Consider the following 19,735-nt stretch of genomic DNA (forward strand, 5'->3'; position numbering starts at 1 on the left):
TTAAACATACAGAATTATTCTGCACTGCTAGAATGCGTGCTAGCGAGCACGATATTCTAGCAGCTTTTGCAATTAGTATAGTCCAAGAGACGTATAATGACACACAATAAAAGTATAGGTGCAATTCAACATAGTACACACAATGCAACTGCTTAGATTGCGTTATTGTATGTGTTTATTGTTTGAATGCTATAGCTACAAATTGTTTATTTTTTAATTATATTTCCTTTTTAGCAGCAAAAGTTTTGTGGTAGAAAATGTTGCCATCTTTAACGCAATCAAGTCGGTTGCATCGTATTTACTATGGTGAATTTCTGTAATATTTTTCTTGCGTGTCCCATTATGTTCTCAGACTACATATATCTTAAAGTTTACTACTCATGCTTGCTCACCAACAATAGCGCAACTTAAACAGTTACATCATGTGTTCTATGTTGAATTGCTTTCATACTTTTATTGTGTGTCACAATACATTTCTTGGGCTTTACTAATTGCTAAAGCTGCTAGAATCGTGCTCGCTAATAATTTGTTTAATCTGTTAAAAGCGTTTCGTCGACGAACTCGGTGGGTATGCACAGCTCAAATAATTCTGTGAATTTCGACCGATTAATTCTGCGTTTTTCGTGATTTCGGCCAGAACTCAGAACCAACGAAAAATTCGTTACGTGTTGCCGTACCTTTAGTAATCCTACTTACACAATCATCGTCACCTCGTCACCTACATTGATAAATGGTTGTCTCGTCTGTCACTTTTTAAATATCTCTGTCGTCGGGTCGCCAGAATCGTCACAAAACATGGGAGGACCCCCAATACTAAGTTTGATTGCATTTCACCCAAAGCTTTTAGCGGTTCTACATGCGAATAGTCTAATAGAACCATTAGTATTTAGTGTTGGCCGAGCCAATTATTTTAAACAAGCCATTGGCATGCTCATTTTTTAATGATTAGGCTCTGCTAATAGCAATTCTCACAAAACAGTTGGGAAATCGGTTGAACAAAATCATAGGGCAGTTTTAGAAACACTGATTCTTTGTATTTTGTGACATGATGAAAATTAACTATCTGCTGTATTAATTTCATGTGGATTACAATGGCTTTTTCTTAGAAATGTTGCTATCAATCACAAAAATAAGATATGGTATGTATTAACTTTTATTTAAAAGCCTAAGACGTTTTAGAACATAAGCATCTTTCGAGCTTTTGGAAAAATTTCCTTTTTAGCTCACATTGTTTTTCTAGAACAAAGCAATGCAATTCCCTAAATCATTACTTCTTTATATTAGGTAACTTTTAGGAGTTCTCTATAAGCCTATGTTCTTATTTGTAAGCAACTTACGATTGCTACCGTAGACATGTGTTCGGTAAACATGCTATTCATGTTTCTGTTCATATGTAAACCCAACATGTTTTCCATAATAATTTTGGTTGCCTAATTGTATTTGAGTGGTTTTAAATATTTTATAGCAGATTAAACTGCTTTTTAGGAGATTTCTGGTGTAGGCCTATTACAGCACATCTTTACATAGGAGAAATTTCGTCGGCTCTTAAAATTCATCATTGTTTGCCGTCATAATGCTATGCAGGTGTTGCTAAACAGCGCATCAAATAATACAATTACATTTGCTTGAATACCTGTCAGGCACAAAATTAATGTTGTCCGAGTTATTGTTTTTTGATGCAAAGTTTATTATCTCTTTGATGAAATGAGTCACACTTCGGCTGGCATGTCAAACCATAAAAACAGATCAAAATGTTTCTTCATCAAAGTTTTTTCAGAAGTGAAAAAAGATTTGTGGTATGTTATTTCCGCAAGAAAGACTGTTCTCGATTTAGCTGTAGCATTTGTAAAGGACTCGCTGTGACCCTTCACAAGCAATCAAACCAATTGAGTACAAGCAATAAATATATTTCACAAACATATATTCATTTAGCTGTATATGTCTGTACAGCTAAATATGTGCAACAATCAATTGCACACTATGAAACTTGCAGGCACTCTGCTTGACTGGGTTTATCCTTGCTCTTTTTTGTATGTATCCTTGTAATGACTTTTGCCCTCGACCGCAGAGGCCGACTCGGTAGCGAGTCGAACCTGTAAGGCCGAGTTGGTGTCCTACCTAGTTGGCCTACTGGGTATCAAACTTGCGGCTGAGCTGAGGGTTGGCTCGATCTCTCCTTCGCTCAGCTATAGTCCCTCTCAACCCTAAAGGGCCGAGCCAGTCTTTTAGGCTTGGCTCACTAGCTTGGCTGTAGAAGTCTCTCGGCTTTAGGCCCTAGTATCTCTCCCCACCATACAATAATAAAATTTGGGAGATAAGCATTAATTGGTTCCAACACCTATAAAGCAAGCTAGTTCTTTGTTATGTTATGCAGGTGAAACAAATACATATTTGGGATGTCAATCACCAGTTAAATCAACATTCTTTACTGCACATGAAAAAGTAATTTTATGTTGAGTGCTTTGTTCACGAGGGCCACTGCACAATGCCTTATATTGTAGTGGTATTTGTAATCAACGTGCACCTAAGTGTTGTATTGTTTAGCCAAAGTATTAAGCAAAATCTTTATTTCGATTTCTGACTGCATATAAAATCATTAGTTGATAGATTCCTAGACAATTGCACACCATGTTCATAATATAGTGTACCCTCGAGATACGATTACCCTGATATACGATTTTTCACCTTAAAAAATTGAATATCGTGAGATCTTCACCTCGCTATAGCAATTTTATTTCACCATAAAAATTCGAGAAAAGTTTTGCTCGAGTTAAAATTTGGCAGTCGGTGGGCTCATAACGCATGTCGAAATTACAAAGACGCCGAAATGCTGTTCGCCGAAAACATTTTTACAGCGTTTTGAAAAGACATGACTGATTTCTCTCAGGTCGGCATTCCGTGTGGGAAACTGAAAATTACTCAAGCGAGAGCGAATATTTATTTCTAACGTGATACTCATATTTATTGTAAACTTTTACTCAGCATATTTATAAAACTACATATACATACATATTTAATTCGTTAGCAATGGATTCGGCGACCAGTACAAACATTACAGGAAGAAGGAAGAAAACAATTTCCATGACAACGGAACTGGAGATAATAAGCAAATACGAAGGTGTCTGTATCGTTAGTATTGCTAAAGAGTATGGTCGCAACCAGTCAACGATTGCGACTATCATTGAAAACAGCCATCTATTAAAGCAAGCAAAGCTTCCAAAGGTATGACTATTTTTGCCAGTAATAAATGTTCAATCGACAACGAGATGGAGAGGCTGCTTCTATTATGGATTAAAGAAAAGGAAATACGTGGTGATACTATCACGCAGTCAGCAATTTTGCACAAGGCGACAGCCATGTTTGATGATCTCTTGAAAGCCCAAAAAGACGGTGAAGGCGAAGGAAAGTCGCATCAAACTCTTTCGGAGTTCAAGGTTTCTAACGGTTAGTTCGAACGGTTTAAGAGAACTGGGATCCACTCAGTCATTAGGCATAGAGAGGCGGCCAGTTCGCACAAGAAAGAAGCCGACAACTTCTTGAAGAAGTTTGAAGAATTAATTTCCAGTGAAGGCTACATTCCTCAGCAAGTTTTTAATTGCGATGAAACTGGCCTTTTTTGGAAAAAACTGCCTCGTTGCACATAATGTACATCACAGCGGAAGAAAAAAAACCTTCCGGGCCATAAACCGATGAAGGACAGACTCACTCTTGCACTTTGTGCAAATGCCAGTGGAGACTTGAAAATTAAGCCGATCCTAGTCTACCACTCGGAAAATCTTTGTGCGTTCTGTTTGCGTCTGTTTGTCTGCGTCCTCTGCGTTCGTTTCGGAAATCTAATAGCCAGGCCTGGGTTACGAGAGCCATATTTATTGAGTGGATAAATGTGTGCTTTAGTCCTGCTGTCAGGGAATATTTAAACATGAACAATCTCCCTCTGATGTCTTTTAGTACTTGACAATGCCCCTGCTCACCCTCCTGATCTCGAGGACAATTTACATTCATACTTTTCTTTTATCAAAGTTCTCTACCTGCCTCCAAACACCGCCCAACTCCTCCAGCCTATGCACCAGCAAGTAATCGCTAATTTCAAAAAATTTCTTTTATTTCATGCGTACATGTTTGCAGGTAGGCGGGCCTGACTTTTTACTACATAAATACAAATCCTTGTATGTATGTAACTCATTTACATCTAGCTACTCAAGATAGTTGACGCATCTACAATTACCTTCTTGAACTTGCTAAAACCATGCCCTGTAGGGTATAAATACATACAAACTTCCGTATGTATGTTTACATTGATTCTTGTGCACATTTCATGCAAGACAAACTACAAAGTTCTCTGGATCTTTTTATAAGTGTTAGCTAGCTAGAAACTGCCCGCATTGCACCAGCATTTACAATGCACCAGCAAGCATCATCCTCAGTAAGTGATCACATAGGCTGTCTTCTACATGGCACTAAGTTAGCTTGTTTTCTTCGAGCACTCTGTACCGGCAGGAAATGTGTTTTCCCGATGATTTCTGTTTTTCAAGACTCAAAAATAACAAACTTTTCGTTTGAAAACGAGTAAAAAATTTGGAGTTGTGATCTCTTGACAGGACTAGACAACTTTATTCAGCCTGCTAAAAATCTTCATTACTTATTTAATTTATTTTCAAATGGGCCTGTCCATAAATACAGTCAAACAAGACACATTTTTCATGTTTTCTGCACATACAGACCATGTCTGTTTTGCTTAAAACAATCTTAGGGCTCAGAAAACACATAACTCATCATTATGCGGGATATACTTTATTTGTACCCAACAGTTGAAGGTAAGGGTTTTCAAGTCGCCATCAAATCGTTTTTAGTGGTAATATTATATTTGCTAATATTAGGGGAATTAAAATTGTCAATTTACTGAATATCCTTTCATTCTGCTTGTTACACTGTAAAACACAATGGGAAATGATAAAACAGTCCAAAATGTGAAACCTCTGTCTTTATTACATGTTTACAACTACTAGCTTTAAAACTGTCACACAGCTAACCAAAAACATTGACAAGTTACTTTTACACCCACACTGTTTGAGCCTCAGTGGTTTTAGTTTAAGTTATCTTAGCATTCACTATGAACACACCTTAAAATGAATTTTGGGCTTCTAGGTTGAAAGGGATGGCTGTTGAATAGTTGGCTCGTGACAGGTTAGTCGCGAGACACCCCCATGTTGTTGTTTTGTTGCGTTCATAATCCGATTTAATCACATAAAGCAGACTTGTATGTGTTTGATTGGCAAACAGTACTAATCCTTTTGAGATTTTCGTTCAATTTATGGTACATAAAAGAAGTCTGTTGATAAACTTTCAAGATGTGAACATAAAGTATAATACCCTTTTGGCAGAGTGGCTAACCAGCGCATAATTGGTTTGCCTGGCCATTTGATGATCAAATGAGATGATACGCGTTGTGTACAATGTTACGTCACTACATAGGACACAGTGGATGGGCTAAAAATCAGTATAACCTTGTTCATCATGAGACACAGTTGACCCATGACCAATGCCAAAAAATGAGAGCTTACATGGTGCGAACAAAGGAGGATGATGTTAAGTATGGAGAGTTTAAAAGAAAGAAAGCAGAACAATCAAGGATTTCAAGGGAAAAGCCAATATGACAGAGAAAAACCTAGAGCTAGCAACAGAGAATGAAAGTAAAAGCAGAGGGACCTGAAGCGTAAAAATATGACACTTAAACTAACACTAGGTATGTAGTGATGGTTACAGCATAAATAGAGAGCAAGGCGAGTCAAGTATTGTTAGTAATATAGCATGAAGACTTTTTGGAGGGTTGCTTACTAGAGCTGACAGTTCTTTGGTGGTTGGTGTACTCTTTTGTTATTATAGAATTGTTTTTGTTGCAGACCCTTCTCCTTTTGGCTCTGCACAGTCTGTTGGAAACCTTTGAGGAAAGCTAAAGCAGCTCTGCCAAGAAGTCCCAAGAAATCAGCGCATGTACTTAAACATCTCATTGATCAGTATGTTCTAGATGAGCCAAGCACAAGTGATTCGGCCTCAAGAGGATCGAAAAGGCTGAATGATAATATCATCAAAAGAATCAATGACTTGTATGGGAATGATGACATCAGCAGGATGGCCCAAGGAAAAAAATGATTCAATTAAGGTCAAAGGTGAGCTGGTCCAGAAACGCCATCTGTACAACAATATCCGTGAGACATATGAACTGTACAGAGCTGACAACGTAATGATGTCATAAGTCAGAGTATGTTTGCAGCTCTTAGACCCACACATGTGCTGTCATTCAATGAGCTGCCACACACTGTTTGTGCCTGTGCCATCCATGAAAACTTCCAATTTCTGGTCGAGGTGCTTAAAAGAACAGAAAATGACTTGCCAAGCACCGGAAGAGAGCTGGTTGACTTGTGTCTTCAGCAGAGAGAACCCCATTTGTATGATGATTGAAGGCACTTCATGTTTTGGATGCAAGGGACCAGAAAAATTGTACCAAACCCTTAGCTTTTCAGAGGTGACACAACTTCAATGGTACAGATGATCAACTGTTGAGGGAAGAAGTTTGTAAACAAAACAGTATGACACAGCAGGAGAAGCAATGGTTGCACTTCAAAAGTGATGGAAGGCCTATCTCAACCACTGCTTCTACAAAGATCACCAGTCAAAGTACTTTGACCAGAAAAGAGCCAGCTTGTCTGATAATGAGTGCATCATTCAAGTTGATTTCTCAGAGAATTATCAGACCAGCTACCAGGATGAAATTCAGTCTGCTCACTTCACTTACAAACAAATTACTATTTTCAATTGCTGTGCATGGTTCAAAAGAATTGTCAAATCCTATCTTGTTGTTTTCAACTGACTTCAGCATGACAAATACGCCGGGTTTACCTTCCTACAGGCACTGATCGCCCAATTAAAACAGCGAAGTCCTAGAGTTTCATCGTTTTATTTATTCTCTGATGGTGCTGCTTCCCAGTTCAAGCAAAGATTCATCTTATCAAGCCTCAACCCCATTAAGCAGTCGAATGGCCTAAATCATCTTGAGTGGAACTTCTTAGCTACTTCACATGGCAAAGGGGCAGTCAATGGAGTTGGTGGGAGTCTGATGAGGCAGGTGTGAAGATTGGTGAAGGCTCAAAGGGAGACTTGAAGATGCAGCATCATTTTGCAAGGTTGCTAAAGCTCACTCCAACATAGAGATTTTGGACATTAATACAACCGCAATCAACAGCAATAAAGAATTATTTGACAAGCGCTGGGAGAATGTGAAGGGCATACCAGCACTGCAGAAGATCCATTATGTTGTTGCCAGTAGAAACGAATATGTAAAGTATTCAACCATCGATGGAATGGAAACTAAGCGTCACCAGTTCAAAGCAGTCAGCAGACAGAGAGGCTACATTATTGATGATGACCTTTTTGGGGATCTTTGATTTTGAATGTAGCACCGGTGTAGTCACCTTTATTTCTATTATGTTTTAATATAACCAAAGCATCGTGCCTTTTTTCTCAATATTTTATATGTAGGATCACACAAGTCACACGACTATTTTTAGATGTCAGTCAACTGTTTTTCATTGAATTAGTTGGGGAATTAAAATTGTTTAATCAAAATCAAAAGTGTTAATCTCTTTGAACACCTAGTTGATGCTAAATTCGCAGTAATTACTGTAGGTCATCTCAATTCACAGAAATAATAAACCAAACATAATGCCTCCTATCAAGCAGAATTCTCCGAATCATGCAACAAACCTCTAATTACACATGGCATTTTGATGATTTTACATTTTGTCTAAATCCAACTTATCAAGGCTCAAGCATGCCTCAAACACTATGTAGTGTAGTCTAAAAATGATAAATTCAGAATATTTTGAATCATATGTGTCATGATCACAGAAACCATGGTTAAGTAGAAATTATAAGATTCAGAGTTATCTAATTTAGCAGAAAGAGAAAATTCTCAGTTATTTTGCGAAAAAATTTTGATTCTAGCTTAATTACAGCAGATTTTATAGTCAAAAAACTGAATGCACGTTTACCATTAGTGCGAAAACATAGTTCCGAGAAAACTGGCGTTAAAGTTTGAGAAACGAAAACCAATGCACAATTTTGTTTACATTTCAAAACGTCATAACAACCAATATCAAGAAGTTGTGACATTTATCTAGATTTCTGTATTATTATCAAAAAATTATGCTGAATTTAAAAATCTAAACAGATTTTAGCTGGTTGTCATAGAAATAACTGTATATTTATTAGTAAATGTATTACTTAATTTTGCAGATTTTAAAAACGGCTTGGCAGTACCGCGATATCGGGCACAGCCAAATCTTCAACAAAATCTTTAGAAAAATAACAACAGAAACATTGCACACCATCGGTCACTATATGCTTTGATCTTGTAAAATCGAACAATTATTCTTACAATTAAATATTGTAATCTTGAAGATTCGTTTGGAAAATAGCATCGTAATTCCCTTCACTTTCACTGCTTTTGACATCAGTTGGAATACCAAAGTACTCATATAAGTGTCAAAAATGTCAGTCATCTTTAAAATCGGCAAAAAAGAAACGATTATATTTATCGAACGCCATTTTTCAGTACTTCCTGTTTAGCATAGCAACGGTTTTAAGGAAATTTTTCCGAGTGTTAAATACTTCTATTGGCTAAACTGACTTCAGATTCAGAAAGATCACTCTTTGATTGGTCCGTATGCACGTGTTACAAAAATCGTTACCAATATTATAAATTCAGTTGGTGCAACTTTAATGTCGGATAACTCAACTTCGTGATTTGCGACTTAACCATGGTTTCTGTGACCGCGACCCATATAGCTAGGGAACCTTCACAAAATTCACACGACTAATTATGGACAAGCCCAAGTGTAGTCACATAATTAGCGTTGATACGCTTTTGCTTTCTCTCTGCTCGTCACATGTAGCAGCTCAAGTCACCTTATTCCAAAAGTATGTACGTGCACTACATGCACTGTATAGTACGTAAATACAATTTTATCTTTTGATGGCCATTAAATGGTCAAGTGTAAAAGAGGCTGCTTTCGAGAATTGCAACGCACGGCTTTTCTGGTCAAATTCTGTTAAAACAGGGTTTAACCCGACTCGCTAAGGTTTATAGTAAAAGCAAGGACAAGCTGAGAAGCGGTAAGATTTTTATTGATGAAAAGTTGAATTTTAGTGAAATGGTTAAAATTACATACTCAAACTCCACTTTTTTCAGCTTCAAACGTGTGTTTAGTAGCTAAACTTATTTGAAGTGAATTGAAAGCTTATGTTGTGCGTAGGTCTTGAAGGTAAGAACTCCTTACCGTGTGTACTGCATTTCTTACACATTATGATGTTGCATTTTGCAGTATTGCAGATCATAATCACTAGGTGCACTTGAAACAATGCAGCTGTTGTATATAAGTATAGTTACTAAAGTTAACATATTATTTTGTTACTAATTTTCAATTTTTATAAAATTTTGGACGATTTTTACCAATATATTACTACAATGGTTTCTATATCTCTATATGCGATTTTTTCACCATGCGATGCCAGCCTTAGAACAAATCAACATCGTATCTCGAAGGTACACTATATTCCAACATTTCGGTTGACTTGTAAAGTTTAAACACGATAGCTGACAGGAGGTTGTGTTTAGCATTTTTGTTGGAGATTAATTCAATTTTTTATGCGTCTTTGTGCTGCTGGACAGCAAAAAGTGACAATGTAAGAGATAGACAGGATTGAATAGATTTTTTTTCTTGGTTTTTTTGGCGTAAACAGTAGTATTTTATAGGATTTAAAAAAAGTGCTTCTGGGTCATTTTTACGTCGAGGTCATTGCTTATCCTGGTATCGTATCTGAATCGTCATTAAGCTATGCATACGCTTAAACTTCTAACTTGGCTAACCATAAATTATTAGATACGAAGTATTACATGTAGGTTCATACACAATTGGCCTAGATTAGTCTTTTCTGTATCATGTTGCTTATCATGGGTGCTTAAATTGACTTATAAACTGTATTCTAGCCAATTCCTTAATTAACATTTTCGCTTACACTTATTCAAACAAATAAACTGATTCTATAAGCCAAATCTTTTTTACCAAACTAAGGACTCCGGTTTATACATGTGTAATGCTGAATGAAAGCAATTGAAATGACATGGTAACTTAATTTCAACAACTACAACTCGAACCATGCTGAGCATGTCGCTGCTAGCTTTTTACTTACAGTTTGCGTTATACAGTAGCGATGGCTTGCACTTGAAAAAAGTTGTATGTGAAGATTCATTAAAAAACAAATGCGATGAAATCGGTGAACTCAGCTTTTTTTCTGTCCAGCTTTTGTTCACATGGTAAAAGCATGCACCTCCATGGAAAGCGGATATTATTTCATAATAGTAAGCTATGACGACAATAACAGTCTGTGGTGGGTCATACACATGATCGCTTGTGTTTTACGCTTGTCACATGCAATAGCATTAATTTTATTACTAATAATGTTAAAAATTTTTTACTGAAATAATTTATCTTTTTACCCATATAAGGAAATGAATGTCATACACTGCTCCTTCTAAACTAAAAGCAATGGGGCAGCAAATAAAACCAACAAATAATGATGAAGCAACAAACAAGTTTGGAGTGGATGAGAACAATGTTAAAATTTTTTACCGAAACAAATATTCGGCACAACCAAATATTTTACATTGGCGCATGTAAGTTGTCCTATCATTTGACTATTTGTATCTTCGGATGCCGTAAAAAGGCAACAAATGGGGTATAGAATGAGTAAAACACTTGTTCTCTTTTATACTACCCTAGTTGACAAGTTGAGCATGTTACAAGTCAGAAGAGTTACCACTAATACTATAGCTACAGAACTATTATTACTGTTAAAAATAAATACTCATTTTTATACTACTATTCCCCAATGATCATCAGAAGTCCCTTGATTTACAATTTGTGAAACTTATATAGCTGTAATGCATCTGATCATCACTAAGAACAAATTGCTATAAAAAGTGCTTTTATATAGCGAAACTAAGCTCAGTGTGAAATGCAAACAAGTTATCTATTTGCTAAACACAAACATATGATTGTTTCCTTGTGGAAGCATGATAGGCTAATTATACAACTACTCATCAATCAGAAACCTTTTGTAGTAAGCATACAAAATGCGTTCCATTTTTGCAACATTCTGTTTTGATAGGTATTCACAGCGTGTTACTACTTCTAGGTCCGGTTTATGTGAATTCTTTTGAATTTTTTGATATAAGGGCTGTTTTCTAGGATTGGTTTATATGGGTGATAGGCTTATATGCAGGGATATCCGGTAATAAATCAAACTCCATAGTTTTTTTGTAATCTTTGTGTTGTCTTACATATTTAATCAAATTTGAACAGATATTTGGTTGATATAAGTATATCATAGTCATGAGCTGGAGGGAGACTGCTCTGATTAAAATTGATTGGTTCTTTGCTCACTCCATTTGTTTTTCAATTAGCAGCAATGCGCGTATAATTCCTTAGCATCATCTTGGCTAGTGCAATTTCACTAAAGCTTCATTTTTTTATGGAATAGGTTCAGGATGAGAATTCTTGTTGTGATTCCTATAACACTCCTTTTGAGGATGGCTTGCATTGGAGTCTCAGTTTCCGAGGTAACATTTTTTTATATGTTGCTTCATTACATTCAGAATATTTTTCCTTTTACAACTATAACGTGATTCCATTTGATTTCTATTTTCCCATGAAGCTTGATTTTATTTGTAGAGTACATTGTCTGAGGGCATTTCCAAAAACTCAACTACAACTAATTTGACTTCTCTCTCAGCTGCTACGACTAGTTCATTTCCCAGCAATAAAGTAATTTCTACGAGTAGTAGCTTCGACATGAATTTGACACGATCGTATAAAACAAAGGTGTCTGGTACTTCAATGGAATACTCGAGCAGTCTGGATGCTTTAAAGCTGATCACCAATGGCAGCTATGCATTCGTTAGCAGTCTCTCCACGTCTCCTTCAAACTTGGCCCTTTCCATATCGAAAAAATTTTCTCTTGAAACACACAGCTCACATTTGACTACATTAGCCGTGAATGCCACAGATGATATGCTGATTAAACCTACTACACGGACTAACAAATCCACTAGCGATGCAAAGACAAGTCATGAGACATCCTCCTTCAATCTGACAACTGAGAATACGTCTTACATCAGTGACAAGACTCTAATAAACACACATGGACTATCTCATAACACTGCTGTTGACCTTTTGCGTCCTCAGGCTGTGAAAGACAGTGGAACCATTTTGCTTACTAGTACACCTTCTGACACAATCCATCTCGAGAAAACCTTCGTTCCGATTATCAACTCTACCACTAATCAAAGTCTTCCAGCCTCTACTTATCACTTGAACCCGTCAATATCGGAAAAACCTTTTACTGATATACACAGCTCACATATGACTACATTAACTATGAAGGCCAAAGAAGATATGCAGACTAAACCTACTACAGGGGATAACCAATCCACTAGTGACGCAAAGCTAAGTCATGAGACATCCTCCCTCAGTTTGACAACTGATAATATATCTTACATCAGTGACAAGGCTGTAATAAATGCAAATGCAACTCCTGCTAAAACTCCTGTTGAGCTTGTGCATAGTCCAACAGTCAAAGACAGTGAAACCATCTCCCTTACCGGTACACACAAGTCAAGCTCTCTCTTAATTGCTGAAACTACATCCATGCACCTAGCTCCAATTACATTTACTGCTAGGGCCACCACAATTGAGCCAATATTGCCTAATGCAATGACCAGTCACGACACTCGCAGCAAAATGTCTCACCAGTCAGTTTTTCATAATATGGCCACTGAAAACCGTGTTCTGCATAACGACAACAATGTTTCGAGAGACACATCTTTTTCTGATATGATGGATGACATTTCTGCTGAACCATCTCTTGATCATACAACAAATGTTCAAATCACCTCTCCTGAAGTTGATACAATTCATATGTTAGCAACAACTAACATTTCCCAAAAATTTCAGTCTTCTCTGCTTGATATTATATCTATTGAAACTGTTAACATGAATCGTGTAAATGCTTCCATCCTTTCAACAACGAGGGACACTCATGATTTGATGGATTTGACTTTCACTGGTAGTGAAGAGACTTTAAAAGATTCTGTAATTTTGACTGGACCAATAGCAAATATAACAACTACTAAGTATGAGGCAACAAAAAGTGCCAAATGTTGGAGCTGGTCTTGGCCTTTGTGGCAAAGCTGTAAAAATGATATTGAATCCACCAAGACAACAGATAGTGATACAACCAAGCCAACCAGGAAGCAACAGTTTATAGTTGATACTACAACTAATTCTTCTGAAATTGTCCATTTCGATACTGTAGCCGAACAATCAAGTAAGTTTCCAATAACATCTCCATCTTTAGCTAAAAATTATTTGATACAGAATTCAAGCAGCAGTTCTCCAAAGTATTATGTGAAACCATCTTCACAAACCAGACCGTTATCGTATAACATATCCTCTTCCAAAACTGATATCCCAACCATTAGAGAGATGCCAATTACAAAGCAACCAGTCACATTGTCCGGTGTCAAGTCAACTACCATATCAAGCAAAAGTAGTGACTTATCCGGCTTTGGTATTACAGTTACCGTTGAGCAAGATTCCACTAAAGTAACTTTAAAACCTTCGCCTCTTTTGCTTTCTACCAACTCAACTGATGATGTATCTGCAGCAACCTTGGATAGTGTTTCCGGCAATCTGTCCCGCCAAACTACAGAAGCAGGGCATGATATTGTAGATATCTTATTGACCAGTCACCCACCAAACTCACGTAATAACTCTCCTAAATCTGGTAGCACAATTTCTAATCTCTCTCAGTCTGCGAAGGCAAGCTTGAATTACACCACCATGTCTGATACCACTGATGAAACGATTGAGAAGACACAGGATGCTTACAAGTTTAAAACAACCCCAATGTCTTCTAGTCCACCATCAACATTAAGGAAACAGAAGTCTACTACTAATTTATCAGTGGCCATTGCTGTTACATCAAGTTCCAATAACAATGCCAGCAGTATGTCTTCAAGTAAATTTTCTATTTCTACAAGGACAACTTACACAGCAAGAAAAGACTTGGCGAGAACTACAATATGGTTGATTCCGACCAAATCTACAAAGTCAAGCTTGAATTACACCACTACGTTTGATGCTACTGATAAAATAATTCAGACAAGAAATGTCGATAAGTTTGAGACAATATATCCTAAGTCTCCTAGTTCACCATCAACATTAAGGAAGCAAAAGTCTACTGCTAATTTATCAGTGGACATTGCTATTACGTCAATTTCCAATAACATTACCAGCACCTCTAGCGAATTTCCCATCACTAAAAGTGCAACTTACACAGCAAAAACAGACCTGTCTAGAACTACACTATTATTGAACACAACAAAGTTGCTTCCCATTTCTATAGTAAAATCTGAAACAACTGAAGTAAAGAAGCAAGCACCAACTGTTTCAGTTCCTGCTGCTCAGCGGCCACTCAAGGTCAAGTCATCGGAATCCAATTGCTGTGCAGTATCATCAACTTGCACTGCGCTATTGTGGGCTCTTATTGTCGTACTTGGGGTGAGTTGTTAGTGAATGTTGTTAGAATTGTTATCAATCGTATTACATTGAGAATTTGATTTATTACACGATAATTGGTCAATGTGTATAAGAACAAATGCAGCCGTCTATTTATTTAGCCATCGTATTTTGGTGCAGTTATGATTGATATTTTATTATCTAACTTTGTGAAGGATGCCATGTCATCTTCTGCTGTTTAACAAACTAACGTCCAAGGTACATGAAATGGCACAGTGCTGGTAATAGTAAAGTGGCCTGTCTCTAAACCTTTGACCCTCATGCCAATAATCATGTAAATTTATCCTGTTGCTTTAAACATCATCATGCTATTGCAATGATGATGTAATATCCACTGGTACATGTGAACTATCAATTAAGAAAACATCAGTCACCAAAATCTGCAAAAACAGCACTGCCCAATTAGAGCTGCAAACAGTATTCAACAGCCAAAAGTAAAAAGCTGCAAGTTCAGTTGATATAATGTATCATGAATATGCAAAAAAGATATATTGTAAAACCTCTATTTGAACGCCGCGGCGCTCTATTTCCAACCCTTTCTCTATATTGGCAGTCAAATGGAGGTGTTTTTCTATTGTGGACTGTAACACCTCTATTTGAACGCCAAGCCACTCTATTTTCAACCCTTTCTCTATAGTGGCAGTCAAATGAAGGTGTTTTTCAATGAGGGGTTGGCGTTGTATTCATCAAATAGCTGTCGGAATTTTGGGAAGATAAAATTGAAAATTTTACTGGCGACGCGAATGTCGCCTATATTCTGCCCTCTCTTTTTGGTAGAGCGACATAAACCCTTTTGGATGCAATAAATCTGCTAACATGTCTTGATGTGTCAAAGTTCCCTAAGTAAATAAGCGTAGAGAAACTGAAAAATATCTTTACCGGTTGATCTATTGCTAGCAATTAACCTGGGATGAGATTATAGCCTGTGTCCTGCTTAGCAATTTGCTGGGCTTTCAATTTTTATTTCATTCTAAATTTTAAGTCGCATATTTTATTTTGTATCTATATTTGACTATGTTGAATAAAAGCTCATTGCACTCCTCAATACCTTTACTAAAGTCTGCAGCCAAAACTAGTGTTTTATGTGCAGTAGAAGAGGAGTTATCAACGTTGATCCATTGTAAGGTCAGATTACCGCAATGATGCTATCAAGTAGTATGCTAGAGATCTGCAAATTTGTAAGTTATATAGCAATAATCTAGTAAATGCTAAAAATATATATTCATGAACAAGTGACATGAACGAACAACACTTATAATACATGCAGAAACAAAGATTAACACTTGAAGCAAAAATATTTGTATCATTTGGTCGGCCAGCTGTGTTCTGATTGTTGCTTTCGATGGAACAAATGTCTTCTGATTCTTCAATATCTTCCACAAGTTCTTCTGACCTCAACTCTTCTGCACTGCTGAACTACTGGATATTGGCGTCCAAACAATTTTTGGAAAATTGTAAAACTTACGCGTTTCATTTCACACAAATAGTGACAAACTTCTAGCTGCATGCACTTTAAGCGTAACTTACAGGCTAAAACTAGTCATTCACATATTATTGTAGATGTAAACCGTTTTCACATACGTCAAAGTATCTAGACGGCATTAAACAAGGAGCTATTATTAACCTGATACAGTTGATAATTATTTCCATGGTGTTACTTCCCAAGTTGTAACAAAAAAAAAACAAACGAAAAGCCTTGGAGTTGGACACCTTAAAAATTAATTGTTATTGATGTAACTAAGTCATTATTAGTACGATTTTGTACACTTTTCTATTGATCACTTGCTATTATGAGTTCTTAAAGATCAATGTCAAAACGGCTGTCAAATGGAGGTGGCGTTCAATTAAAAGGTGGCACTTTATTTTTCAACCCTTGTATAGTAGCGGTCTAATAGAGGAGGTGTTCAATAAGAGGTGGCATTCAATTAGAGGTTTTATGATATCTCCACAACACTCGCAGTTATTTAGAGGAAAATACAGTAGCTTACTTTTGAATTGTGGTAAGGAATTGGCTTATGTGGTTGTGAATGTAATTGAAAACGACCTGCCATTAGTAAACATGATGGAATTTCACACATTGGTAAGCCTGCAAAATACTTTTGTATGTGTAAGTACGTTTTGCAATATTTTGAATGCTTTTGAATTGCATTTGCAACTCACAGGCGTGCACATAAATCCTTTCATATCCTCTTAAAATTACCATTTGCTCCAACATTGAGAACTTTTCATTTTCATTATCATCTTTAGTTGCATTAGTAGTAATGACAGTTTTTTTTATGAACAAAGGTGAAGGACTTTTTAAAACCTGCATTCAGTCCAACCTTGGTTTTCAAATGTCTCTGATATTTGAACAAATCAGAATAAGGCACTTTTATGGTTAGGATGTTGAAAAAATTTGGAGTTCAAACTTCAGATGTTTTTACTTTGGATGCCAAACAAAAGTTTAGAACTTCATTGCATTCAAAAGCGCCAAGAAAAACTTGCATACAAATCGACACATTTTCATTCTCTCGATATCCTTAGTATTTAACCCTGTATGCAGACACATTGCGTTTTGCAAAATACCTAAAATTACATGTGTTTTGTGTAGTTAATTATCATATTTTGTTATTTGGATCCTTCAGCAGGATAAAATTCACCAGCGATTTTTACACATTTTTATTTTGTGCTAAGATCTGTGGAAGTAAAGCTGGTGTACAACCAGTTACAGATGGTGGTCTGGTGATAGCAACTGCATATCTTCTGCCTGTCCATTTGTCCAATACTGATTATCCAGTTTAAGTGACTTCCATGCACATTAACTCGTCAATTGATTTGTAATAAAAGTTTTATGTGGTCAAATTCCCTCATCCTTGTTGGTTTCTTATTGTATTTAGTGCGAGCATAAATAACAAAAATTAAAATAAATGTTAAAGGTTGACTTGCAACAAAGTTTACATTACATTAAAAGCTTGTAATCACATTCCCATATATTTTGCACCTACAACACCACAGAGTAAGACATGAGGAATCTTATGATATCAATTAACTGTAATGTGATTTTTGTTGCTAGTCAACCTTTAAAGTAATGTAACTGGAAGTGCATTGTGGTTTTGTATTTTTGCATGATTTGCATTTCCATTTTTTGGGACCATATGCGAGAAAACAAAACTTGAGCAAATCTTTAAAAAATTGCTGTTTGTGTTGCGGCTGTTAGTTTTTGGTTTTCCTGAAATGCTGCTACCCTTTTACAGTACTAAATATTTATGTATGTATATACTAAATTATTTTGTAATATGTAATTTAACATATCAAATGCTTTTACTTTTAGCTTTTTGCGTAAGAAGATGCAAGCGTTAATAGAAGAGTTAGATACATGAAGCTAACTCACATTGAAGGAGAGAAAAACATGATGGTGTTTTTGACTTGCCGTTGACTTATGTTAACCAGGAACTTCTGACAATTAAAGTTAATAATGGAAGCTGGATACAAAAGTAATGCTTCACTTATTAAATGCTTGCTGTTCTGTTATAAAAGTTTACTTTTTTCTCATTGAGGTTTTAAATTCATTTTCATTTGGTTTTTGAAGTTCAAAGATTCTTGTACATTTTATCATATAGTTTGCACTTTTTTTGTTTTGCAAAAATAAACCTGTTCTTAGCAATTGAAATTACCAAGTCATTCCGATAGTTAGAATCAGTTAGTAATTCCAAGATAGTTCTTTCATCGGTTCGTGTAACTTGAGCAAACATTGTTAGTTTATTGTAAACATTCATCACATTTTAAATTAAAAAAAAAACATGTGTAGCATCTTCCCAGTCACATGTCGTCATTCTAGCAACTTAGCATAGTCCTAGTCATGTGACATCATCAAGAACACGTGTCTTAAAATTTTTAACATTACATTATTCACGTGGCAGCATTATCCTTGGGGTAGAGTGCCACTCATCGTTATTAATCAATTGCTTTTTGATTCATTTCAAATATTGATAAAGCCGTAATCTTGTCCAATGGATCTTTTAATCCATGCATGTAACATAATTTTATGAAGTTTTCAGCAGTAGTTCGCAATCATTTGAAAGCCCCAATAATTTACGGTATTAACATATTTGGGTGATTACGTTTAGATCTGCTTTTTATTTGTAGTATTAAGTTTTCAATTAGTGCATCATGCATGTCATACTTTGCGAAGGTTAGCAATTAAAAACCTGCCTCAGCATTTCACAGCTAGCATCAACAGCTCGACCCATGACTAAAGTGTAGTGGACGTAGTTAGAACTTAGGTGCAAGAATGTCACACCTTGACTTATGATTATCTCTACGTACATGTATATGCAAATGTTTTGCTATACAACACAAGTATAAAACTGTTTTGATTTTTTGAGAAATTACAGTTTCATAAGCAAAAAACTAGTCTAACTTCAAATGTAAAAATAATAATGTACAAATTAAATTAATCTAAACTAGTGTAAATCGGAGTAAGTTGCGCTGCGTATTTCTATCTCTCTGCCCCAAAATCAAGGCATCGCTAACGCTGCAATTTGATTTACGCTTTTACAGTGAGAAACAAAAATCCTTTATTTACCTGTTATCGCTATATTGAATTTTAGTATTACATTATTTCTATATAGTTTTACATTTTTTAATTAATATTTTATTGTTTCTGCATCACAAATGAATCAAACGAAATAACGCAATTGTATAAAAGTATTTGCTCCAAGTCATTACAGTTTTAACACACGAATAAAGTATGCGAAATAATTAAATTTTAAAGTCAAAGTTTGACCGTGGATAGTTTGAGATTAACCTTTCCCGCTAGCGTCCTCACTGCAAGTGCCATCTTCTAGCTGGTTGTTGGTTGATCTTTTTCCTAGTAGATTACTTCGGGGCATTCTTAACACCAATTTTAGCACTATGAAAATGTCTATCTTTAAATGTCTATTTATATGTATGTAATGGTAAAATTATTTAATGTTGAGTTTGTGCCTATAGTGACTAAAAAACCCTCATCTATGAATTTCAAGTCATCCTCTGCTCTCTCATCAACATATGGTATGTAA

At 36.1% G+C, this 19,735-nt stretch overlaps 1 protein-coding gene across 1 annotated transcript; it reads left to right on the forward strand.

Annotated features, from left to right (window-relative positions):
- Window positions 1-6,146: 6,146 nt before the first annotated feature.
- On the forward strand, window positions 6,147-18,345 carry LOC137405066 (serine-rich adhesin for platelets-like). Its single transcript, XM_068091292.1, has 4 exons — window positions 6,147-6,167; window positions 6,875-7,123; window positions 11,790-14,678; window positions 18,007-18,345. Exons 1-4 carry the CDS (start codon window positions 6,147-6,149, stop codon window positions 18,016-18,018), a joined length of 3,171 nt encoding a protein of 1,056 aa, XP_067947393.1. The 3' UTR covers window positions 18,019-18,345.
- Window positions 18,346-19,735: the final 1,390 nt, after the last annotated feature.

Source organism: Watersipora subatra, chromosome 9 (genome assembly GCF_963576615.1).
Source record: "Watersipora subatra chromosome 9, tzWatSuba1.1, whole genome shotgun sequence".
Taxonomy (NCBI): Eukaryota; Metazoa; Bryozoa; class Gymnolaemata; order Cheilostomatida; family Watersiporidae; genus Watersipora; species Watersipora subatra.

Excerpts from the sequence above, each read along its gene's own strand:
- LOC137405066 (XM_068091292.1), top strand. The coding sequence starts at position 6,147 with ATGATTCAATTAAGGTCAAAG. Across the intron at positions 6,168-6,874 it reads TGATTCAATTAAGGTCAAAG|CATGACAAATACGCCGGGTT; the intron begins GTGAGCTGGTCC and ends AACTGACTTCAG. Across the intron at positions 7,124-11,789 it reads GTGGGAGTCTGATGAGGCAG|AGTACATTGTCTGAGGGCAT; the intron begins GTGTGAAGATTG and ends TTTTATTTGTAG.